At 41.6% G+C, this 27959-nt stretch overlaps 1 protein-coding gene across 1 annotated transcript in view; it reads right to left on the reverse strand.

Annotated features, from left to right (window-relative positions):
* The window catches only part of igf1rb (insulin-like growth factor 1b receptor), an 84626-nt gene extending 58711 nt beyond the window's left edge, over window positions 1-25915 (reverse strand). Inside the window, exons 1-2 of the mRNA XM_072659764.1 lie at window positions 24687-25915; window positions 18723-19283 (exon numbers count right to left, since the gene is read on the reverse strand). Of these exons, the coding sequence (XP_072515865.1) occupies window positions 18723-19283; window positions 24687-24780 (655 nt within the window). The 5' untranslated portion in view covers window positions 24781-25915. The remainder of the gene's footprint in view (window positions 1-18722; window positions 19284-24686) is intronic.
* Window positions 25916-27959: the final 2044 nt, after the last annotated feature.

Consider the following 27959-nt stretch of genomic DNA (forward strand, 5'->3'; position numbering starts at 1 on the left):
TGGTTTACAGAAACAAGCTATTCTCTCAAGGTCAGAAGAGTAGGGAGACAAAGAGGAGGGGAAAAAAACAAAACCTCAACACCAGAGTCCTGGCACTGCTCCGTCAAATGGCACGCAGCTCAGTGCCAAGCCTCCATGATGTTCTACCATGTTGGTGTGGGCAGAAACCTCAGTGCCAGAGCAGGGCCTGGGAACTTTAGCACCTGCGTCTGAGAGAAAAACGAACTCAACAGTAAAACGGAAAGACAAGCGAGCGAACCAGCAAGTGAGCGAGCGAGCGAGCGATCACAAGAGTCTGCACAGATGTTCAAATACAGCTGCAGGTTACAAGCAGCGTGAGCTTTCTGGGGTTGGAGACGCGACGCAATCACGAATTACCTTGGCAGATATGTGAGAAAGCCTCCGCCTGCCTCGGCCTTACTGCAACTCCTCCAGCAGATTATGGTAGAAAAGTCCAGAGGACCCAGTCAACCCATGTCCACAGTAAACCCATTCAATGTGCCAAACCCTGCTAACAAGCTAACGCTGAAGGAGAGGTCAGATAAGGACCCTACTCGCCACTATTCAACACTTCATGGATTGTTTCAGGCTCAGGTGAAAGACTATCCCTTTCACTTCCTCCGTTCCATTAAAGAACCTTTTCAGTGGTGTAATGATGATACCATGATATCTCTGCATCTTCAGAGTCTTTCACATGCAAGGGCAAACGGAGCACAGGGGTCCTTTTGAAAATGAGAGGTCATTTTAAACATGGCTTATGGAATTGAACTCAATCCCCTGAACAAACTGGAACACACAGATAACATGCCTGAGAAACGAGCAGCACTTCGGTTTGCAGCTGCGACGCACCCATATATGACCATCATGAGCGGATGCCGGCACTGACGTATAAACATGAAAAGCAATTGGTCAGTTTACCCAATTAAACCATGGTTCATTATTTAGTGATTAATCCTAATGCAACTATTGAAAATCTGGGAATGATCTGGCGACCAACCAACTGCTTTAGCATATCTCGTGGAGTCCCACAAGGCTCTATGGTAGGGCCTATGAAACTAATGTTAAGTGCGATAGTACAGTTAAAAACTGAAGGTTGGGCCGACATACAGGGTCTAAGGGGTTAAGTCCATTTCTACGGTTTGAGGAATCGTTTATAATCTGCAGATAATGACCGGCAGTGACATGCCAAGATTGAAGCTTTGGGTTTTAGCCATTTTTCCATGGAGAATCCTCCTCGATAGCGGATGCAGACGGGACTAAAATGTCTAAGAAGCAGCAGCAGCAATAATTACATAACCCCACCTCACCATGTAAAGCTAATCCCGTCCGAATACTACTTCAGACACCCTAATGGAAAGAGGATCCACAATCTCAAACCAAACTCTGGCAGAGCTCCAGTGTCCTCAGCAAGAGATCCATCTTTATGCCACGGGGTATGCTAAGGATTCCCCATAATCCCAAACATCAGATGACTTCACACAGGGTATAATGATGGAGTTTAGGAGGGGAGAAGCTGCATCACATCATACAACTGTTCATCAACATCAACAACAACAATAAACAACAACAGCGACACAGTGGAGGCAGCTAAGGTACGATCGTTCACGGCAAACGGGTGAGCCTTCCCAAAATAAGGGGTGTGATCAATGTTCCACCGCAAAATACTGACCCATTTCCAGCTAAAGCGACGAACTGTTGACCTACATGGCGCTCATTCGTTTGGGATTTTGTGTGACATACGTTTTAATTTAGGTTAACAACTAATTAAAGGAGTAAAGAGGGTCAGTTAAGGGTCAAAACCCAAGACTAAATAACAAGCATCCCTGCTTATAAGCGACGTTTCTTTAAAAACCTCCAAATTAGTCCATCCGTCTCTCCTGAGCATCCAGAACAACCTAATCTCAGCTACAAATGAGAGCCAAACTACAGCCGATTTCCAGTCTGTGGCATGAGAAGGGGAATCTAGAAGATTAGGCAAGTGCAGAAGCGTGAACCCGTAATCCACACCGCATGCCCTTGCTTGAACAGGTTCATATGGATCAGGCTTTAGAGGCCTATAAGGTACATACTGTGCCCTATCCGTCTATATATACACACACACATACATATCTGACACTAAGCCCCCTCCCCTCCTCCTCCTCTGATGATGATGATGATGATGAAATGGTAAAACACTTCACTGATCCTGAATTAATCTCTGACCCCTCTGGGGGTAAGGCAAAGCCCGCTATCTGATCACATCCGGCTAAGCAGCACACATGCTAGCTTTCACCTGTGGGATATCTCAGCTCAGACAGTAGGCCACTTAGCAGCCAAAGCAGCCTCCACCGGCCCTGCCTGCTCCTCACACAGGCACCGAGAGCGCCAAGCAGGGCTCTTAATTACATAACGCTGTAAGTGCCAGGTTGGGCTTCCTGCATTACAGAGCTCGAGGAGCTCCGGGTGCAGGAGAACAGCGGTGAGGAGGTTCTACGCTACTGGAGCAAAGGGAGCAAACCTGGGGGAAGAAATGATGAAGAGGCAGGCTGGCTTTTCATTGGCTTTAAGAGAAAAGTCAGACGCTTTAATTGCATAACTGAAGTTTACCATCACTGAGCTAAACATATACACTCACACACACACACACTCACAGCTAGCGCGACCTGTGCCGCATCACGCACTGCAGCCTCGGCTCAGCAGCAGGCCGCTGTGATTCAGCACGCCGGTGGATGTGGGAGGACTGGGTCGTGATCGGGTAAAGGAGCATATACAGGACAACAGAGTTTACCTACAGGCTCCAACAGACATCAGACCCTGACGTAACGATCACCTCTTACAGCGGACAGGAGTCAGCCACTGCTTACAGGCTGCAGACCGAATCGGACAGAAGGAGCAGAGCCTCGTTTCTGGCGTTTAGCTCAGACTGTATGGAATCCGCTACGGAGGCCAGGCTGCTAAACAGGAAGTAGCTGCGAGCCGGCGTTTTTATGAATGAAACGTTAAGTGCGTGGGCTGAATCACCCTGAAACGTAGTCTGCAGGCGGCTCGCTCCACACAGCAGACCTAATTTCCTCTTCACGAGCGGCAGCCGAGAGAGAGAGAGAGACAAAAACCGAGGCGGAGGCAAATTACAGTCAGAAGCAGAGCTATTTACCGCTCTTCCTGAACATCTCCCGCTGGATTCATGATGGGTGGTGCAGAGAGGAGATTTTTAGAAAAGTTTGAAAGGAGAGACTAATCAGATACAGCCCGCCGATACGGCAGGGTATCGATTCAGGCTGCGATGACCGCGAAATGCTCCCGGCAGAGGTGGGCGATACGGTAAAATAGTGTTTTAATGATACAGAGGTGCAGCAAATGCTTTATATTTATACCCATAAACCTCAGCAAAGACATTATTCTTATTCTCGTAGGTTAAACAAGTGATTTTACACAAAAAAAAAAAAAAAAAAGACACAGACATTCTCGATGGCTAGTGCGCCCCCTACAGGCTGAAAATTCAGCTCCACTGCAACTATAACTAAGGATCTTCCCTTCATTACGTAGCAGTAGGCTGCAACCTTTTGGACGTTTCCACGGCAACGTCTGAAGCAGAAAAGCCTCCGATTGGCTTGGCTATTTTCTACACTAAGCCATTTAGTGCCTTTGTGCACTCGCTATCGCCCCCTAGCGCTCATTTATTTGTTTATTTTTTTAAGCGTACCGAGAGGAGAGGAAGCCCACTGATGATGAGGTTGGACGTACTCTTTAAACTATGCGATATTGATCACGCTATTCTGACAACCACTGCAGTTTCACACATAAAACAGTGGGTAACAAGCTGACGTAATCCTGATACACAGTACTGTGGATATCAGCAACACTAGTCTAGACCGTCTGCTGGCAAGAACGTAGCGGTATGAGGAGTATGATGATATATATATTCGATACTTCAATACAGTTTTAACTGAAAATAGAAACATAAAAATTTCACGTAAGCTAAATTTAAGTTAATTTTGCTGATTTTTTTTATGAAATAATGTATTAATCTGAGACACCAGTGTATAGTCCTGATTATTATCGACCGTTCTGACTATTCTGAATCGATACACCGCTACTACACTCTACACTCTACGCTATTGCGTAATTAGTCCCTCCGGACACATCTGTGCATTCAGTGTATTCTCATTAACCGTTCCGAACTGTGCTAAACGATCAAATCCATTTGAGACTACGACGCACTGAACAGCTTCCAAAGACACTTCATCTAACTAAGAGCTGAACACCTACAAACATCTCCTCCCTAGGGTTGAACTTAGTCCTGCACTGGGGACAAAAAAAATTCTAAGACTTGCTGTAAGCTATGCTCAGGATCAAGAAAGCTCAATCATCACATGAATACCACACACAGATTTAATCCCTAAATGATTACCAAGCTAAAAATAGACCAGGCTAAATAAGGGCAGGCTAGCATTATAAGATCTTTGGCTGGGTTAAGACCTCAGGCACTGGCATAAGCCATAGCACTTAACACTTCAGTGAGGACTACTGGAGCGAATGATACAACTGACAGTTCCCTAATAACCCCCCCCCCCCTCAGTGGGATGAAAGGACGATTTGAGGACACCTTTTGGAAACAAAGGGCTAACCTGAAGGGTGGGCTCATAACGGAATAATGGCTCTACCATATACCCAGTGGTCTCTAGGACAGACATGCCAACTGGGGTGGACAACTCAGATTTTATGCAGATTTTTATTTTTTATATTTTTTATTTAAATTGCAATAGGGCTCTGATAGAACCTGCCGATATGACAAGCATTACAATACAGGGGATATGATTCATTAAGCTGCATTATATTGTAATTATATTACTATATAATATAATTATAATACTGCATTTTATTATAATAATCAAGTCATATACAAACACCTGAGTAAAAGAAATGTTGACATTCAGGATCTGAAGACATGAGTACAACACTGCCGTCCAGCAGTCAAGGTAAACAACAATAAGGGCCCTATTTTAGTGATCTTTTAGGGAGTGTCGGTGTCTTTGCAATCGCAGCGACGAGAAAAGCACGCCCTGCGCGGCTCGATACGCCCAAAAGTCATGTACCGAGTCTCTTAATTAATCATGGGAGTGTTTTTTGGGCGTAACATCCAATAAACCAATCAGTGTGTCTCTCGCCGTTCCCTTTAAGATCCAGGTGCGGAGCATCGGGTTGCACACGCCTGTGTTGACAATTCACTGGCAGGATGGCAATGAATGAACGTCTGACTGTAGACGAACGTCGGTCTAAGTTGTTTTCGGTCAGTGGAGCTCCTGAGTTTTCCGTTGCCAAGATAGCAGCAATACATCAGTAATTGACCTGAACACCCCTCATTTTGAGACCACTGCGCCCATCGGCGTAGATATATTCACAAGCACAGTTACTATTTAAGCGATGCAGGTGGAAGGAGAGAAAAAAAATAAGATGGGGGGGTTGACGGGGTGGAAGATAGCAATGAGCATCGCGACGCGGCTTGTGCAGGGAGTAAGATAGGGCCCTTAACGAACTCCGAAAGATCTGAAAGATCTATACATACATATTTGCAATGATTTGCGATCAACCAAACACTCAGAAATTTTGATTATATCATTCGTGATCCACGCTGGGAATTACTTGGGCATTTTTGCTCTTTTAGCTTCGGTGGCCGAGCAGAAAGCAGTGCAGTTTACATATGTTGACATATGATTAATTAAACCAGCTATAATTTACTCAATTAATATTAATATAGAGAAAAATATAATAAATAAAGCCTATAATAAGAAATAAAAACATTAAACAATGACATTTAGGCTCCAATGTGTGTGGTTAAATAAAAAACTAAATAAAACCGGGAACCAAAAAGCTTACAAACAAATATTCAGGTACTCTGCAATGATTCAGGCCAGCCCCAGTGATAACGCTACAGTATCATACAACAGCCCAGTCAACAGTTTTCCGCAGTCTCCGCACGAAACCCTCACAGCAGCTGCTCAACCGAGCAAAACTTTCAATGCAACTTCGCTCAGACCTGCAGCCGAGCACGCACTCAGCCCTCGCTCGCCTGTAAGGGCTATTAAACCACGGCTCAGTTAATCTCTTGCACTTTGCGGGCTGCGGTGTCGTGTGGCGTCCGCTTCAGCCTAACCTTAAACTTCCTCCCCCGCTCATCTTCAGACCACACGGAAACAGAGCATCAAAGGGACAAAGTGAGGGCGCTTCCTGTTTTCAACCATCAGCCAGCGCCAGACCATTCCTGACGTGTTTGGGCAGAAGTCTGGAATCCTGCTGCTTAAACAAGCAGTCCCTGGATGACACAAGCCCAGTCTGCCCTCCTCGCCCCTTTCCTCACCATTGCCACAGCAACTAATGCCCCCGCCAGTCATTTTCACACAACACACATTCTTTCAGAATGATGGAGCAGCCAGTAATGCCTGTGATGATTGGGAGCGCTGCCTCCCCCCCCCACCTTATCTTTCATGGATGGTGGAGAGCAAGCCAGATGGGACAGCTGCCTGACTGACTCGTGTTTCATTTGTAGCGACTGTTTACTACCAACAACAACAAAACGCCATCTTTCAGACATAAAACAAGGCAAAAATGTAAATAATAATAAAAATCCTAATAAAATAATACAAAAAGTTTTAAAACAATAAGAAACACAACCAATCTTATATATTACCTTACCTTAAAAAACATAAATTACAAAAGTAAACATGTCAAATGATAAATATATATATATATATATATATATATATATATATATATATATATATTTTTTTTTTTTTTTTTTTTTTTTTTTTTTAATAAAAAAACAAATATAAAACTACTTACAACTGCTGGCATAAATCCCATTCTAACGACTGAGAAAACAGTAGCTCAGCAATGCTACAATAACAGCATTATTAAGAGCAAGTATTTATTTTACAATAACTAAATTACAAAATTAAAGTCCCACCCTCTTTTACAGGTATAAGATAAGATCAAATAATCCTTTATTAGTCCCACAGGGTGGAAATTGTCGCGTCAATTCTGTTGTGTGTCACAGCAGAAAAGGGATAGCAAGACACTCGGATGCATAAACGTAGATAAATTACCAATAAATACACAATATAAATAATAGAAGTAAAAAACAATATTATATACAGATTATTTACAGATAATTGCAAATTGACTCTTAATTGGGGGGGGGGGCAGATAGAAAAAATAACTGCTATACAAATACCCCCATACTGAGTTAATAAAGATCATTATATATTATTCTACATCCAATTTAACAGCACTAATTACACTCTCTAATGAAAGTCAGTACTTAAAGACCACAGACAACTGAATAATATCAAGGAGATACTTATTATAAAAACACCAAAGCAAAATAATATGGGTAATATCCACATTTCTAACACAACCCCAAAGCTAGCGTTACAGTGCCGGAAAACCCAATCAGCTGCAATTACAACCCCAACAACACAGCCCTGCTCAGTCCATGCAGCTGGTGTAGCGTAGTGGCTAACACCACCTTCCCAGACTGGAGTTCGATTCTATATATTTACTAAAACTATTACTATTCATTATAGTGTCCATTTCCCCACCACAAACATACGCTTCTTAATGAAACTCAGCAATTTACCCTCCTATTTAGGTCCTAACTGGCTTCTCTCCATACTGAAGGCGGATGTCTTCTCATGACAGGAGGGAGACCTTTGATCTCCTGATGCTAGACGTCACCATGAAATACCAACCTGTGCACTGTAAACAGTGATCTTTGCCTCCTGGCCCTCCTCCCAGACGTGGACCAAAGCACATTTTGGACCGTGTACACGTCAGCCCATGAACACAGTCTGACTTAATTCTGATGTTACTGAACTCTCCAAACAAACCAACATCCTGAATCCAGAGTGACCACACGCTACACCAATGAGAGTCCTTGGGCAAGACTCCGAACTATGTTCTCCCACCTGCGTAACATGATTCACACTAGTAATTTCATTCAGTTTAATGTGTGCAATAACTTTCCAGATTTATAATAACAGTTATTACCACTATAACACTTTATTAATTCATTTAATTCATATATATTTACATTTCAAGCTTTTCTATTTTTTCTCTCTTTGTTCTAAATGAAAACAAAAAATTGTATTTTTTTTAGTGTTTATTTTATAGAGTGTTTATTCTCACACAATCGGTTTCTTTAACAGCTGTAACAACTGTAATTTCAATAAAGTATCAATAAAGTATTTCTGATTCTGATTTTACACTAGAGCTTTTTTCCCCCCGGACCCAGGTCCACTTGCTCAGAGCCTGGTCAAGTGTAAAAGCTGTTCTCGAGCCCAGGAGCGGCCCAGAGCACCGATCTGTACTCGTCCTGAAATCGATGGTCTCGCGCTTTCTTCAAGGGGGCTCTAGTGCCACCCGCTGCAAACCAGGGACAAGTAGTCCCTCCACCCCAAATGAGCCCAGAATCTGTCCTGGGCTTTTAGTGGTTAGAGCGCTGGGATAATGATAACAGGGTTGTGGGTTTGATTCCCGGGTTCGGCAAGCTGCCACTGTTGGGTCCTTGAGCAAAGCCCTTTACCCTCTCTGCTCCCCGGGCGCTGGAGTTGGCTGCCCACTGTTCTGCGCGTGTGTGTATACTCACTGCCCCTAGTTCACTAGTGTGTGAGTGTGAGTGTGTGTTCACTACCACAGATGGGTTAAATGTGGAGGACACATTTCGCTGGGCAGTGCACACTGTACAGTGACAAATACGTGTAGTACCTTTACCTTTACCTTCAAATAATGCGTTTATGGGCAGGGCATGGGTAGCTCTATTGTTTGCCCAATAAAATAAAATAAATAAATAAATAAATACATACATACAAACACCCCCAGCAACCGTAAGCTATTCGCCTGAAGTTGCGTCACTGTGAGCTTCTCTGGAAGTAGCTATGCTGCATCAAATAAGGCTACGTTTAAGGCCAGCACACACACACACGCACATACACATACACTAAATTCAAGAGTAAATGCATCTACATTTCCACGGTGGCCAATAACCCTGACTCAAGGCCTCTACAACCTAACTCCGACTAACTCCTAACTTCTGCCATCGAACTCCGACAGGCCTGCTCCTGAAGTTTCACACAGACTCACTTTATCATCACACAGACAGCAACCACCCCCCCGTCTCCTTCACAAGGATCTAGACACCGAGGCCAAGACACACTCGCTTGCAGGCCGTCTTTTTGACCTTGACTCTGGCATTGAGTGGCTCTGGCACAGACACAACACTGGAGCCGGGGACAGGGCTTTTATCACTTCACAAGGAGAGGTTAATGAAGTATGTGGGCAGAAGCTGAGCGCAGGCAGACACAATGGGAAGTCACACTATTGTATTGCCCGGCCATGCAGAAAGCCAGCCTTTAACATGTGGGCAGATAAATGGGCGGTAATTAAAACAAGGCTCCATTCTCCGGTCTAAAGCTCAGGCTGGCCTTCAATCCACCACCACCACCACCACCCTCCCTCCACCCCACACTAAAAGCCCTCCCCTCCAGTGTTGGCCGGGAGTTGAACGTTTCCGGTGGTGATGCAGAGCGGATGAGATCACTCAGAGACGGCTCATTAAGTGATGAGAGCTTTCCTTCTGCCTCCCCACCCCTCCCCGGGGCCTCCCGCCGAAGCTGCTCACACTTCAGCTGGACAACAAGGGAGCGTTGACTGAACTTTCTATGAACTGCACGAAAAGCCTTCTGCGCAACCATCCGCACCTCATGTCGCAACAACCTCTCCTGGTTACTGTAACACATAGGCAGGGGCGCAGTCCATTAGGTGTGTGTTTTTGGTAGTGGTACGTTCCCGGTAACGTTCTCCAGACCTGCCGCCGACGCATGTTCTGTGCTAGACTGTTTCAGCTTCAGCGAGAGCCAAACTATGAACACAGACATACGGTATGTGTGCATGTAGACCAAAGGTCAACACACCTTGCTCGGGTTCTCCAACAATTTCCTTACAGCCATAACATTACAACCGCTGAGCAGTTAGGTGAAAAACTTTGCTTATCTGGTTCCAATGGCACCTATTCAGGATTGGATATATCAGGCAGCCAGTTCTTAAGGAATGGGAACAGACAAGAGCCAGATTGTCATGTCTAAAACATCAGGCAGGCCTTGTGGGGGTATTGTGGGGGTATTTTGGTATGTAGTGCAGTGGTTGGTGTGGCGCAACAGATAACACCACCACCTACCATTGCGTTACAACAACACCATGTAGGAGACCAGGGTTCGATTCCTGGTCTGGGTGACCGGGAATGCTGCGCTACACCAATAAGAGTCCTTGGGCAAGACTCCTAACACTGCATTGGCCCTCCTCTGTAATACGAGTAACCCTGTAAGTCACTCTGGATAAGAGCATCAGCTAAATGCCGTAAACGTAAAATTAAATGTAATGTAAATGTAGTAATCAGTACCTACCAGGTTCCCTGCCAGCAGCCCATAGTCTGATCAATAACTATAGTGAGGTATCTAGTCAAAGTCTGAGCTTCTGACACTTAGTAAAGTTAGGTGGCTTGCTGAGGTCCGGGGCACTCCATTCATATGTGCCTCACACACTATTAGGTACCTTGATATTCACCCCCATCTCCCCACACTTAAATGACCTGTTAAACTTACTGTAGTCCCCCTGCCCTAATCTCTTATTGGTTGAATAACTACTATTAAAATGACTGAACATTCACCCAAGCATCAATTACCTTTCCTCCATGCCCCGCTGCTACGCCACCCTCCGACTGGTTCTCCTCTCTGGACAGTGCGGTTACTAAATTGTACTGGAAAACCCAAAAGCCCTGGATTAAGCTTTCAACTTTTAAAAACCCAAGAATCTCTGAGGATTAGAAGCTCTTAATTTCTGTCATGACTTTCCAACACAGCAACTAATCTATGATTGGCATTGGACAAGTCAGAGCTTTCCTGGTTACAAGTCAGGGGAGTGTCCCAATACTTTTGAAGCTGTTTGTTTAAGGTAAAAAAGGTAGTTTAAGGTTAGTTTAAGGAACAAAACATCCTTGCATAACGCTCAAGAAAAGCTCATTCAACCTAAAGCACTGCAGGCCTGTAAATGCTCTACAAAGTGACACAGGCCAGACATAGACCATTTATAACCAGTGTTAGCAGACGGGCAAGACTTCTAACACTATATTCTCTTACCTGTAACAGGATTCAAATGTAAGCTGCTCTGGATAAGAGCTTTGGCCAAACCATATAAGTTTGTATTTGTACATAAATCTACACAAACAGCTTAAATAGACTATAAAATACAAGAAAAATATAAGATATAGGTTCTAAATTCCCCAAAACAGCTTAAATACAAATGAAAATAAAAGGGAATTATACGATGTAGGCCCTAAATTCACACAAGTATACTGTTCTTGTATTAAATGTTGTATTTAAGCTAAGATAGGCCCTAAATCTACACAAATTGCTTAAATTAAGTATAAAATACAAGAAAAATATAAGAGGTTCTAAATTCCACAAAAATAGCTTATATAAAAATGAAAATAAAAGGAAATTATACGATGTAGGCTCCGTTTTCTTAAATAGCTTAAATAAATAAAAAGAAAAATATAAGATATAAGCCCTAAATCTACACAAATAGCTAAAATAGACTATAAAATATAAGATATAGATTCCCCAAATTCCCCAAAAATAGCTTAAATAAAAAAGAAAATAAAAGTAAATTATACGACGTAGGCTCTGAATTCTGAAATAGCCTAAATAAAAAAATAATACAAGAAAAATACAAGAAATAAGCCCTAAATCTGGACAAATAGCTTAGCTTCTCTTTGTTCAGAATTGTTGTCGTTAATTTAATCAGCCCTTAACTAAAGTATATCTGGAGAGCGGCTGGTGGGACCCGAAATCTATAGCGACTGAAGTTCACAGAGAGGAGACCTGCACTTATTCTAATGCTGTATAGCGTTTTACACAATTACAATTACGCAGTTCTGTACACACATCAAAACCTGTGTTCCTCCTACGAGCCATCAGGACGCCAGCCTCAAACATCCTTGCTTCAACAAGCCACAAAACACAGAACTGAAGTGAAAGAATGCTTAAATTCCAGCAAGTGTCGCTCAGACGGGGTTCAGGCGAGGACGACAGACAGAGCACCTCTCAAACAAGTCTTTAGTCCATTACACAACTGTTCAAACACAGTACTGTAGTCTGTACGTTTACTCCGGTACCGCCAGAAAATAAAACGACCATCTCCCCAGCTCTCACACGCCAAAGTCCTTAATGAGCTTTGAAGCACTCCGGTCTGAACAGCAACAGACCTTATTTTTTTTCTTCATTGTTGTTATTTACGTCCTCAGAGGAGAGTTAAACAAAAGTAAACTACACTAAACTTTTATCTTTTCTAAACTCCTCTGAAACGCTCAGTGACGGCCTGGTGGACAGCAAGCCCTGACCGGGTAATTAAAGACATGGGGAGAAGAAAGGCCAGGCAGACTGACTGGAAACCACCACAAGCCCTTGAAGAAACATCTGTGTCCAAGAAAAACAAGGTAATTATATGGAAGGAAGGAGGAACTGCTAAAGTATTTTTCCCTCAGAGAGAGGCACCATGTCTGCCACAGTAACATCCCGCAATCCATGGAGATCCTATAGCGGTAAGAGCAACTAGCCATCTTTCAACTGCCCCATTCTCTAACCTCATTCTACCTGCAGCAAACCCCCTCTTTCTACACCCTTGCCCCCCCCACCCAAAGTCCATTATCAAAGTCCCCCAAAAGTCCACCCAAAGTCCAAATAAAAAAAAAAAAACATGGATACCGAGCTTTTCAATTCCTTGTTTACGTTATAGCTCAAAACCAACACGCTTACATAACCCAACTGCTCCCATTCAACTAAACAGACTGTTTGTGTTACTGTCCTTTTCAAACTGATCTATGTAAACAACCTCTGTTTTGATTGGTTGGCCTGTATTGTCCTGTGTTCAAACAGCAGTCTAGGCTGAACACTCCTTAACACGCTTACATAACCCAATAACTCCCATTCATACTGAAGTCAAGGAGTGTTTCAGCCTGGCCTGCTTTTTTCAAAAAGGTTCACATTTCGCATATATATATATATATATATACACACACACACACCTATATATATATGTCATTTTATTATATATATATATATATATATATATATATATATATATAAAGAAGAAGAAGCTGTTTACATAGATCAGTCTTAAAGGGACAGTAACTTAAAATAATAAATAAACTTAGTAAACAGGACTAATTACACTAATTAAGCTCTTTGAATGTTGGTCAGTGTTCTTTAAGTACCGGCGATGCTCACAATATATTCAGGAAAGCATGTCAAGCATTTCATGTATGACCATAAAGTGAGTGTCCAAACTGTGTATCATCAGTAATACTAACCTATTTCTGAGTATGCAGTACAGGTAAAAGCTGTCAAAGCTAAGTATGCTTCACCAATTTTGGCTTCACACTGGTTCCAGCCCATTTTCAGGGCCCGCCTCTGGGAATTACCTGGAATTAATGGGAATAAAACGGGAATATTCCAAGATAAAGGTGAAAAACTTGCATATAGTTGGTAAAAATATACTGTAGCATAATCCTGGCTAAAATTATTATTAGATATGATGTCAAAACAGTGGACCAGCAAAGCTGCTCGTCAATCCCAAGCACATTACACACTGAAGGGCTAGTCAAACCAGACCCCCTGCATGCACTGTTCATTCCTCAACCACATGTACAGCATATGTCCAGATGATTTCCAGATACCTGACACTGACCAGGTGTGTCCAAACTTTTGACTGGTACTGTAAGTTGAGTGGGACTTGCAGGTTAAACACAGCAGGTTAAAGATGTAGTTAAAAAAAGACAAACACACACACACACACACACACACACACACACGTGTGATTCTCAACTGCTGTACACAGCGAACGCATTATTGCTATTTGGGATCGATTTGCATATAAAACCTGAAACTATGCCGTGGTTGAAGCACACGCTTCCTGTTTTGATAGGTCCTTTCCTCGAATTTACATTCTCAGACAGCTTTCACATGCCACACTGCCATGAAACAAGACACTTCCCGGAGTTCCTGTGGGAACTACGCAGATGATCTGACCGTTCACGTAAACAACCCTGACACAGTAAGGGCTATGCGAAGAGGGGGAGGCCAAACATACGTTTTTGGGTACAGAGAATTCTGATCATTTCTGGCCGACCACACTGATAACACTGCGCTACACTGCTGGCGTTGGGCCTGGACGCTGGGCGGCAGTCCTATAGAGAGGGTAGGTTTATCACAGCTGTACCAAGAACAAAAATAAAAGGGCTCAAAATCCAAGCTGGAGAAGACCAAGCTAGGAGCACAGCAAAATACTACAAACCACTTCAATGAACCCTCTGCAGCACCACTACACCGTGATGTGTTTAATCTCCAGAACAATAATGATTCATAAACCCATCACTGGGGATTTTTTGGTGTATGAAGGCGAGCAGATTGATGTGGCCCACTTGGAGGACTGAGTCTCCTTGGCTATCAAGATGTGTGGCAACAACCAGTCTGTGGTGTGCCGCCACCGGGAGAGCAATATTTCCAACAACAATGCCACTGGAATTCTTACGGTTTAATTTCAAGGATTGGCCAATGTGAGCGCAGCAAGCTGAAAGAAATGTATGGGGCAAGTCATCCCTGGCCATGCTGCTTGTACTGTGGTCAATGTTACTGCGAGTCCTGACCTATTCCAGGAAAAAAACTGGTGGCATGTGAAAATGCAGATCTACACGTGGAAGAGCAATTCCAAGACCAGCAGTACCTGTGTATAATATAACCGACCCCTCTACGAAGAACACAAACACTTAGACAGGACAGATCAGGGGCTGTATAAGCGAATAACTTTAGATCGGACGATCCAGAGAAGGAAAAAGGCATTTTTCATTTCTTTCAACCAAAATTGGACAATATTTCTAAAGCCAAACGAGCTTTGTATTCTTTGTACTCCCACTTTGTACCCCCCCCCCCCGATCCAATCAGAGTTTCTTAATGCTGACTACTGTCCGATCCCGGTCCGATCAGTGTGTTTCTGTAGATAATACAGCCCCAAAACTAAAATCACTATTGTAGCACCAGTTTCTAAAATCCGACTAATTTCTAATCTGATGTCCGATTCCGGTCCGATCAGTGTGTTTCTGTAGATAATACAGCCCCAAAACTAAAATCACTAATTTAGCAGTTTCTAAAATCTTCAGTTTCTAAAATCCGACTAAATTCTAATCTGATCTACTTGGTTTGGAGCAACTTTTTAAACGACTGTTTGTTTAATATCTTACAGTCCAGTCTGACTGACCCACCTGACCATTCAGCTCCCAGTTCCCTTACAACTCAGCAGTCTGATCACTTAGCGTGTGTGCATTAAAATTAGCATCAGCCTCCTCCTCAGATCTGACTGCTCCGTTCAGAGCTGGTTCAGAACCAAAGAACAGAGCGTGGTTCTCTCACTGGTAGAACAGAGGATTTCCACTGTAGTTTGGTTTCTAAGCGGCAGAAAATCGACTGGTAACGTCAGCCCACTTACCAGTTCAAATGAAGCTCGGTTCGGTTTTCCTCACTGAAATAACGTCACAGATGAACTCTGTCTGTCTGTTTGTCTGCAGCAACCGAGGATCATGTCTATTCACGGTGCCTAAAGGAGGCCAAATCTAAGAATCGGAAGTGGATCGGAAACATAAATGCCTAACCCCTTGATCAGCCCACGATCGGATCGGGACGTCCCTAGCTTTCATTAATAGTGTGCTCTAGTGTAATTCCATCTAGAGTTGAAAGCAACCAAACATTCGCCAACTGGTCAACTCAACACCAGATATATAGTCTCACATCATCTTTCACAGGCAAGATGCGTTGCCAAATATACACGGGTGATTTACACGGACCGGATGTGGTTTCCTTCTGATCCCCCCCCCCCCCCCCCCCCTTCTTGAACTACCGAGAGATTACGGCGTCAACTTAACCCAGCACATAAAGCAGATCTCAACACCAGAGTTAAGAAAGGAATGCAGGGAGGCACCTAAATGAACAAGGTCATAATTGTGCCCTTAAGCAAAAGAAATGGGCTTCCTTCCTTCCTTCCCTGCTGTAGACTGCAGGGCATGAACTCACCAGCTCACCTATTGGTTTGTATGCGAGAACAGGTCTCCAAACCTAGACGAATCCCTCAATGATTCAATTTAGAACCAGACTAGGCTTAATCTTATAACTGGGAATCTGGCCCGTAGTTTGTAAGTATCTGAACAATGACAAGCTGTTCTTGTGGCTTTACACTGGTGCAGGCTGAGGGTGTTTTTTTTTTTTTATCAATACTGGGAGGGTGAATCATACTGGAATCACATATTTTGTTATATATAACATTTCCATATGAATAAAACTGGCATGTTTAATCATCAGTTGCAAAGATTTAGCAATTGATGTCTGCCTTGAAGCCTACAAGCCCCAATATTAATCAGAGAGTGTGTACCGTCCCCAGCGCAGCTCTACCAGACCTGTGAGGCAGCTACTTTCTTGGTTATTTTGGAAGCTTTTTGCCTTTGGCTCCAGTGAGTGAAACACTGCTCAGTGGGGTTCAGGTCAGGTGACTGACTTGGCCAGTCAACAGCATTCCACAAGATGCTCCCGTTGCAGAATTCATCATGCTGTTGCTGTCGACAGTTACATCATCAATAAGGACAAATGGTCTGGTTACACTGGCAGCCATGGAGGCTCATGCCAATATGTTTAACAGATCAGGTGTTGTGCTTCGGATCATGACGCGAGCATGTAATCCGGGTTATCATTCTTCTCATCTTTCCATCAGACTTCGCCCCAGAAGCAAACTCTTCAGAATTTTTTTTCCCCCCTGGTATTGGTAATGGCATTTAGCCTAGCCATTAGCAGCTCCTCCTAGCACTAGCAATGCTCCCAACAAGGCAGGTTTCCTCCGATACATACAAATCCAGCCGCCGCTTCTTTTCCAACGATTGCTGGTGGCCTGCTCCACCTCATTAGCCAACCCTATGGAGTCTACGAACCCATCGGTGCCTCAAATTTGATGTTCCTCAATATTTCCACTAATATCTTTGCAATAATACAGCGCAGGAGCACGGTTCAAACATTTGCTGAATCTGTAGAGCCTGTGCTTTCCATACCACCTCATTGCAATCAAATGGAATGTGACTCGCATCCGGAGTTACGAGGCTATGAAGACATGAGATACCTGTAGATTTGTATGTCCATCATCTTCCTCTCATCTGTAACTGCTGGATTTGCGCATCTGTATGTTTTCTGTGAAACTGACCAATAGAAACTCTGCAACTTGTCTTGACTTCTGAGCTATTTTAATCACAAATTCCACTACTTATAAGAAGCCAAGACTCTGGCAACCCCATTTCAAGCCCCAAGACAATTCGTCCACAGGAGTAAAGGTATGTTTTTACAGGAAATATGAAGAATATCTACAATCTGACTACAATATTTCAGATTTTGCATCAGATTCTCTCTTCACACAGTGCTCTAGGTCTCATTATACAGAGAGAGCTGAATTTTTGAGCTCATTTTGATATAAAACGTGGGAATTATCTTGTATGCAAGTGCCTTTAAAGAAGAATGTAAGAATGCCCTTATAGACTCCAGAGGATTAAATGTGATGCAGGATCAGAGCCATTTACCCACTGTAGAGAGCACAGCCCTCTCAGACTCGGGCTCGGATTCGAATTCGCGACCCCCTGGCCATAATGCTAGTGCATTAGACTGCTGTGCCACTCTGTGTCCTCTTTAAGCGAACTGTGACCCAAGCTTTCTATCCTATAGCAGTAGGTCATACTGGCACTTGGTATTGGTACTCCTCGGTATGGCATTCTCAGACACATCCATGACTCATAATGGGGTTTCTTCATGGCAAAGTCATTGTTATCAGCTTTGAGACGCTTTCGCTACATCTAGAACTAAACCCTAAACCTTTTGTTAGCTTTCTTATGCATGTGCTGACAATGCAAACACACCACTGGCCAAAAAGCTGGAGTTGCCTACTGTCCAATTACTTAAGGATTTGATATATGAAGAGCCGTCATTCCTACACAACTCGCCCGATGCTGATGTTCTTACCCCTGAATTCAAGCTGGTTCTCTGAAGACTCATTGTTTCATTTAAATTTCAATGTGCACTGTAGCACAAACCAGAGAGAGAGAGAGAGAGAGAGAACAAGAGAGATCTGCACTGCTTCAACCCCATCCCCTCGCTGCTCTGCAAATGAACCCGAAACATTAGCTAGTCTGAATACGTAGCCTGTATGAGGATGAATTCTGAGTGACCCCTTTTTAGTTATTTACCTATTTATTTTTCCTACATGAGGGACGACAAATGACTGCTGTTAGAGCTAAAAGAAAAGACCAGGCTAGACACATCAAGCTGGCCTATCATCAACCAATTCCAACTTGCAATAACTGATCTACAAAAACCAAGATTTGAAGAGACAGCATGAACACTGTAACTTATTTCCACCCAAAAAACAAGAAAACTCAGAGCGAAAACCATTTCAAGATGCTTGCAGGTTCAGTAAGCTTTTCTGGACTCCAAACGTAGCCAAGAACAACGAGCAGACGACCGACAGACAGCACAGAAAGAAAATGCGAGTGAACGCATAGCGGTTCACGGCTGACTATTAACACAGAGCAAGCAACTACCTCCACTAGCTCTTACCTTGCTGGCAATGGTTGGAGGTCCAGCAGCGGTCTCTGGTGTTGTCGTTGAAGCTGGTTTTGATGCACGGCGTGTTGTTCTCCACGATTCCCGGGCAAACATCTCCACACTCTTTGGGATTCTTGTTTCCAGCAACGAAGTTGTTAAAATCAGCATCCATGATCAAGGACCAGTCGACGGAATCCAGGTAACAGAGCTCCGTGTTCTTCTCTATCCGGATTGCGCCTCGGGTGATGTTCCGTAAGCTGTAGAGGCCAATGTCCTTCAAGCTGGTCATCTCAAATATGACCAGGGCATAGTTGTAGAAGAGATTGCGGCCCCGGATGACCGTCAGGTTTGGGAAGAGAGTGCTCAGGCTGTCCAGGCCATTCACGCGGAAGAGGAGAAGATAGTCCGTAATCATGGTCAGCTTGGGGAAACTGAGGGTGCGGAAGACCTCCTGGTTGGCGTTGTTCTTGTTTCCGATGAGAAGGATCTGCAGGTAGCCCTCCACCACCGTGCAGTTCTCCAGCTTCTTGAAATTGCTGATGTCATTTCCAATGTCAATGGCTGGACCACAGACTAGAAGAGGAGAGCAACAAATGTTAACATGCGTTAATTAATAAGAGTCTGCAGGAGACTGCCCGAAAGGAGACTATACATTACATTATACACTATATTATATACGTTATAAACTATTGTATAACGATTAGCAGTAGAAATACTAAATACAAAATAATAAGCTGCTCATTATAACGTTTAACCGCTGCCAGATCATAAACAAACAAAATAATAATAATAAATAAATAACTCCTTACGATGCATAACAGTGAAGAATAATTTGTTTGTACTACTTGTTTGTCAACATTGGTGGAAAACAAGCAGTTAACCATGCCTATAATAATATCACGAGCATAATATAGTCTGACACGCCAAAGAATGCACTGCTCAGCTGGTAGACTACCACCGCCCGCCCGGTCTGTCTGCAAACCCTTCCACTTTCACACCGCTGAGCAAACAGTGCTATCTTTATTGCTTTGATGGTACTCCAAATCTCTTGTTTACATTTGATAACCCCGTCCTGGCCTGCCACCGTTAGCTCTCATAGGTAACAGGCTTTTGGCACTCAAAAACTAGGTCAATCATTGATGTCGCTGTTTGGAATTAATACACACACACACACACACACAAAAAAAAAGAAATGCCAGAGCTAACAATAACAGCTCATGCCTGCCAGCCAGACATGACTTTGAGAGTAATGGAAACGAGCGATAGGATTTACTACTCTATGTATTACATGCTGTACTGCTGACCTTGATGATACTAGGGGTGGTTTCTATGTTTTTCCATATTTTAGTTATACACACATTAAAAAAAATTGGCCATTTAGACAGCGGTCACTAAAGTACTCAACTCCTAATCATGGTTCCTCAGCAATTCTTCAACAAAGGCCTTAAAGCTGTGACAACCAAAAGCAAGAATGCCTGGCAAAAAAAGCCTAATCAAGCACTGATGCTCCGGCTGAGGCCTCAATGTGGCGACCACAAGGCAAAGCTTGAGGTTTCCACAACTGGTTTATATGGCGTTTCCATCCAAAGATCTAACAGAACAGATGAAGGTCAAGCAGTTTCCGAGCATGACCCGCCAAGCCAGACAGAATGCCATGAGTCACAGGGACCAGGAACCTTTCCTCTGTCCCGGCAGCGAGGGGAAGGTGGGTTATACTTAGAGGACGTCGACGACGAACCTCCGCTGCCACCCTGCCCTGCAACCACTGGGGTTAACAGTAAAACCCAATTACACATGCTTCACAGACTCCTCACTCTTCCAATCAACAGAACCAAGTCTGTTTTGCAAGGGAAGGTGTTTTTACATGGTCTATTTTTAACATCTTAACTTTTTTCCCCCCTTGATGAATCAGGGAGGCTTGTTTGCAGTTTACTTGGAAACATGGAAATTTTGTGGTGGTGAAACATGAAGGGAAAAGCTAAAATTTCCTTCTCCCCCCTCTTCCCTGGCTCAGCACCGACAAAGTTATCGATTTAAAATAGACTCATTTCACGGGCTGTGCACATCCAACATATTGAAGTGATTACTAATGCAACATCCCTTCTTTTGAAAGGGATCAACAGCCCCTCCGTAGATGATGGCAATGGTCAAAAATCGGGCCGCACCAAGAGCCCTTCCAGCTTCAAGTACGGCTCGGCTCGACCCGCCATCCCTCAAAATCCACGGAAGATGAGCGTCCAGGCTTTTTTCTGTCCTGCACCGAAGTGGTGGGACGAACTTCCCCTGGGTGTCCGAACAGCAGAGTCCAACGCTCGCTGTCTTCAAACCCAGACTGAAGACCCTCCTCTTCTGAGAGTGCTCAGGCGAAGAGAAGAGTACTATGGTCTCCATATTGACTTGTGTTTAGTAGAGTCTAAACTTCGAGGATCTTTGAATTATTAGTCTATTTAAACTAGCTGAGGTTTTTCTTGGGTAAACAGCAAAGCACTTTTGTAAGTCGCTCTGGAGAAGAGCGTCTGCTAAATGCCTTAAATGTAAACTATTTATCATCAATAAAAATCTAAATTCTCATTTAAGATTATACACAAACCTCATCCAGCCAAACCACAGCGACATACCCCACACATCAAAAACACTCGACACACTGATGGAAAGCCGCTACACCTAAAATGTGCTAACCTGTGGCAAAAACCCGCCCCCAGATCAATTATTCAAGATTATTCCTTCAGCTTATTATCAGCTGAGTGCACACTAGATAAGATCCTCCCCAGCAAGTTATTCTGACCTTCACCATAAACACCATTTCACAGCCGTAAGATAAGGTTACGCGACGTCCGCTCGGACCAAAAGGCGACAAATGTCACCAGATGTCACAACCCAAAGCAGGCCTAGCGAACGGACTGCGGCCTGACCTGTGGCCTGACCTGAATGAGGCAAAAGCTTGATGACAGAGAAGATACAGTTTACCCCATCATTCTTTACTCTATTTATTTGGGCCTCTATTTGTGTGGTAACCAAGCCATTTAGTCAGCTAAACTGGAAACAGTTGGTATGACTCAGCTAATCAAACAGCTTCTACAAAAACTCACTAGTTTCAACTATTCCATGTGTGCAGCTTTAGAGATGCTTGGAAAACACCATTAGCCGAGGTCTGCTCAGAAGCCTGTCTCCTTTTCTAAGAGTCACTGTTGAAACTGCTTTAGGTAATTACGGAGCCAGTGTAAAACTGAGAAGCCCAGTGTCACCTAAACCTCCGAATGATTAAATATGAGATTAGAAAAGTTCAAAATGAACGGAGATGTTCCTCAAACTTTCTATAAGCGTTCCTACATAATTCCCTGGTTAAGTAAACAAAGTCATTAAGAGTGTTTTGACATGAAATGGGGCGTTGCAGAGAAACTTACTGACTAATATATTTACAGTGGCGGTGACGGGAACCAGAGTAATCATACAGCACAAATATACCTATTTATTACTGTCTAAAACGACCAGAGAACCTACAGGTCTACAGGAGTTTTATATGTAAATGATATTAATAAAAATAGTGGCACTATTTGGGGCTTTATGCCTTTAACAGCTTTCGCGTATCCCTCAAAATGATCAAATATGGTGTAGGCCGTATAATGTTTTCTCGCAAAATTATTAGAAAACAATATCTTCCACTTTAAAGCCACCATATTTAAAACAATTCCACGCAATACGCTTTTTGGGGTTTTTCTGTGTGGCAACTTTTAGGAGAATTAAACTCTTCAGACAATTATTAAACAACCTTTTTTTGTTTACATATTAACAACCAACTTCAGCTGAACAATCTTTAGGAACTAGCCTTTAATCATCAATCCAATGCAGATAGAATCTTTAATAATTATAGACAGGTTGATAACAATATGACTCTCACTGCATTGCATCCCTAGAAATACCCAACTATAACTTTCCAATAACCAAATATCCCGATTTCCACACACTAAATAGAGTATCATGTGTTGGGAGCGTTTCCCAATAAAACCACTCTGAATTACACTGTTTACCATCTTAATTAGCCTTTAGTTAAAGAAACAGCAGATATGCCCTTCGATCATCAATCAATGCAGATAAAATCTTTAATATTATTATCTGATACCGACATGACTGATATCACTGGTGCATCCCTATCCCATATCAAACTTTTGGAAGACTAAACAGCCTGATTTCCACACAAACAAACAAACAAACAAACACAGATCCAAATAAACTCAATAGAGACTCATGGAGTAGACCAGTGTCTGATTTCTTCTACTACCAGTGTGTGTTGGGAGTGTTTTCCAACAAAACCACTCCAGATCTTAAATTATCCTTCAGTTATCCTTCCTTTAATTGTCAATTGTAAAAATGATCAGATTATAAAAATAGTTATAATCTGATAACGATATGACTGATATTATCGGTGCATTCCTAAAAATACCCCTCCAACACCAACAAACAAACAAACAAACAAACAAGCAAACAGCCAAACACAACCCCAAATAAACTCAATAGAGTATAATTGAGTAAACCAGTGTCTGATTCCATTAAAAATGATCAGATTATAAAGAATTATAATCCAATACTGATATGACAGATATCACTGGTGCATCCCTAGAAATACCCCAAAACTTTTGGAAGACAAAACTGATATATATATATATATATATTATAAAAATAGCTATAATCTGATACTGATATGACTGATATCATCGGTGCATCCCTACAAATACCCCTCCAACACCAACTTATCAAACTTTTGGAAAACTAAACAGCCTGATTTCCACACAAACAAACAAACAGCCAAACAAACAAACACAGCCCCAAATAAACTCTATAGAGACTCCTGGAGTAAACCAGTGTCTGATTTCATTTACCACCAGTGTGTGTTGGGAGTGTTTAATAAAAATAAAAAAAGATAAAAAAAATCTGCATTGGATTGTAAAATTAATCAGATTATAAAAATAGCTATAATCTGATAACGATATGACTGATATTATCGGTGCATCCCTACAAATACCCCTCCAACACCAACTTATCAAACTTTTGGAAAACTAAACAGCCTGATTTCCACACAAACAAACAGCCAAACAGCCAAACACAGCCCCAAATAAACTCAATAGAGTATCATTGAGTAAACCGGTGTGATTCCATTAAAAATGATCAGATTATAAAGAATTATAATCCAATACTGATATGACAGATATCACTGGTGCATCCCTAAAAATACCCCAAACCTTTTGGAAGACAAACTGATATATATATATATATTATAAAAATAGCTATAATCTGATAACGATATAACTGATATCATCTGTGCATGCCTACAAATACCCCTCCAACACCAACTTATCAAACTTTTGGAAAACTAAACAGCCTGATTTCAACACAAACAAACAAACAAACAGCCAAACAAACAAACACAGCCCCAAATAAACTCTATAGAGACTCCTGGAGTAAACCAGTGTCTGATTTCATTTACCACCAGTGTGTGTTGGGAGTGTTTAATAAAAATAAAAAAAGATTTTAAAAAAATCTGCATTGGATTGTAAAATTAATCAGATTATAAAAATAGCTATAATCTGATAACGATATGACTGATATCATCGGTGCATCCCTACAAATACCCCTCCAACACCAACTTATCAGACTTTTGGAAAACTAAACAGCCTGATTTCCACACAAACAAACAGCCAAACAGCCAAACACAGCCCCAAATAAACTCAATAGAGTATCATTGAGTAAACCGGTGTGATTCCATTAAAAATGATCAGATTATAAAGAATTATAATCCAATACTGATATGACAGATATCACTGGTGCATCCCTAGAAATACCCCAAACCTTTTGGAAGACAAACTGATATATATATATTATAAAAATAGCTATAATCTGATACTGATATGACTGATATCATCGGTGCATCCCTGCAGGACTGTCTGTGAAGTTGGGGCTAGTTTGGCCACCACTACTTACTTTCTCCATTTGCGGGCCACGGGCAAATAGTGGAGAGGGACAGCAGCAGACCACAAAACAAGGTCAAACGATTCCTTGATCTCCAAGACCTCATTCCTGTAAACACTTGGTTTTAATTAAAAGAGTGAAGAAAGAAAAGCGAAGAATAAAGATCGGCACTGCAGCCGTTTTCTCTCTGTTCTCCTAATAAACAAAAAAATAACGTTTTAAATTGTCTCCAGGTTTATAATCTGACCGGCTCAGCTTTGGTTGTCTTGATTTATCTAGTAAAAGTACAATTTCTGACTAATTCTGGCTGAGGACCGGCACCGCAACGGCAGGCAGTGCTGCTGAAGCCCGTAGGAATTCGCCAGTCCGCGGCTCTGGAGCCAGGGCGCTAGCTTAGCCTAGCCTAGCCTAGCCTAGCCAAACAAACGTTAGCTCTCCTTTTCTTCGGCATGGACCGCGAACAGGCAGCTCAGCGCTCCTCGGCTGCGTTTACTACCCTTGAAAGACGCCGGCTGAGGAATATAGCAGGGAGAAGGACGACGAGGCGACCTGGAAAGCAGCATCTTCGCACTCCATTTCTTCGCAACTCTTCGGCGCTAAAAGCTGAGGCGAGTAAAAGCTTCGCGAGACGCCGGCCGAGTCGAGCCGAGCTGAGCCGAGTCGAGCCGAGCTGAGCCGAGTCGAGCCGAGCTGAGCCGAGTCGAGCCGAGCTGAGCCGAGCTGAGCCGAGTCGAGCCGAGCTATGCTAAGCTAAGCTAGGCTACTGGGTGAGACGTGGATGCGAAAGGAGGGGGATGCGTGGTGGTGATCTTCATAGGCAGCAAGGTGATCGGTTTTCATCGGGTGAATGGACCGAGGAAAGCTCCTGAAGGGGAGGGAGAGTCGCACGGAGGGAACACGGCGTTAGCCAACCGCACTGCCCCGCTCTCGGGCTCCGTCTGCCCGCACTGAGGTTCTGAATTACGCTAGCGAGCCGCTTTCCCCCTCAGACAGAACAGCCTGATATCCCCCCTTTCTCAGCCGACCAGGCTCCAGCGGACAGATCTGAAATCATAACCCGCTCGCGGTTCTCATAATCATCCTCATCATCCTCATCTTCATCATCATCATCATCATCTTCATCCTCCTCCTCCTCCTCTCAGATAAGCGCGTAGTAAAGTCTCGTATCTGCAGCTCCGCTGAATCGTCGCTGTAAACAAGGCTCGATTTCTCTTTCACTGATACACACTCTCTCACACACTCTCTCACACACACTCTCTCACACACACACACTCAGCGTTAGTGGGCTACGTTGGGCAGAAGGCGCTGGGAAAAGCAGGAGCGGATCAGGCAGGATCTGGTCCACTGTTTTTCTGTCTGGCCCGTTTTCCAGTCAGCAGAACCTTCCTGCTGTTATTCTACACAGGCTTCTGCAGAGCTCCGGCCTCCACTGCTCCAATTACAGGTCTAAATTAATAAATACATAAATAAATAAATAAAATAAAAATTATTATTATTATTTAATTTATTTATATATATTATTTTTTTACTTTTTACTTAAACCTTTAATTGTTTTTTATTCATTTGTTTTATTTGTTTATTTAATTAATTCAGGTTAACATTTAGCCAATAATACAAAAATACATTAATAATAATATTTGAACATACTGAAATAAAAAATTTAAACAAAAAATAAATGTGCAATGTGTAAATATATATATATATATTAATATATATATACTTTTTACTTAGACCTTTAATTTAATTTTTATTCATTTGTTTTATTTGTTTATTTAATTAATTTAGGTTAACATTCAGCAAATAATACAAAAATACATTAATAATAATATTTGAACATACTGAAATGAAAAAAATCAAACACAAAATAATAATGTGCAATGTGTAAATATATTTTTTATTATTTATTTTTATATATTAATTTTTTACTTCCTACTTAAACCTTTAATTGGTTTTTATTTGTTTGTTTTATTTGTTTATTTAATTAATTCAGGTTAACATTTAGCCAATAATACAAAAATACATTAATAATAATATTTGAACATACTGAAATAAAAAATTTAAACAAAAAATAAATGTGCAATGTGTAAATATATATATATATATATATATTAATATATATATACTTTTTACTTAGACCTTTAATTGTTTTTTATTCATTTGTTTTATTTGTTTATTTAATTAATTTAGGTTAACATTCAGCAAATAATACAAAAATACATTAATAATAATATTTGAACATACTGAAATGAAAAAAATCAAACACAAAATAATAATGTGCAATGTGTAAATATATTTTTTATTATTTATTTTTATATATTAATTTTTTACTTCCTACTTAAACCTTTAATTGGTTTTTATTTGTTTGTTTTATTTGTTTATTTAATTAATTCAGGTTAACATTTAGCCAATAATACATTAATAATAATATTTGAACATACTGAAATGAAAAAAATCAAACAAAAAATAATAATGTGCAATGTGTAAATATATTTTTTATTTAATATATATATATTTACTTTTTACTTAGACCTTTAATTGTTTTTTATTCACTTGTTTTATTTGTTTATTTAATTAATACAGGTTAACATTGAGCAAATAATACAAAAATACATTAATAGTATTTGAACATACTAAAATGAACAAATCAAACAAAAAATAATAATGTGCAAAAGTAATTGCACATTAAATAAATTATGTATTTCAAATATGTTAAATTCAGCAAGTAAATAGCAATTATGTTTAAAATGTGCAAAACTGTTTATATGTAACTTTGTTTACTGTAAGGATTTGTTAAAAAAATAGAAAAGTGTATAATATATATATATATATATATATATATATATATATATATACTGTTAAAAAAAGAGGACATAGGGAACACACTAGTTCCCACCATAGTTTAGGTGTTGGCTTAGCTGTAACTAAGATCTAGGAAACTGTCTATATGCTTTCAGGTAATAGATGGACGGACAGACAGACAGACAGAGACAGATAGACAGATAGTCAGACAGTTAGAGACAGACAGACAGACAGACAGACAGATAGATAGATAGATAGACAGACAGAGAGATAGATAGAGAAAGACAGACAGACAGTTAGACAGAGAGATAGATAGTCAGACAGTTAGATAGACATACAGACAGATAGACAGACAGATAGAAAAATATAGATAGACAGACAGACAGACAGATAGATAGATAGATAGATAGATAGACAGACAGATAGAAAAATATAGATAGACAGACAGACAGACAGATAGAAAAATATAGATAGACAGACAGACAG

Source organism: Salminus brasiliensis, chromosome 17, assembly GCF_030463535.1.
Source record: "Salminus brasiliensis chromosome 17, fSalBra1.hap2, whole genome shotgun sequence".
Classification (NCBI taxonomy): domain Eukaryota; kingdom Metazoa; phylum Chordata; class Actinopteri; order Characiformes; family Bryconidae; genus Salminus; species Salminus brasiliensis.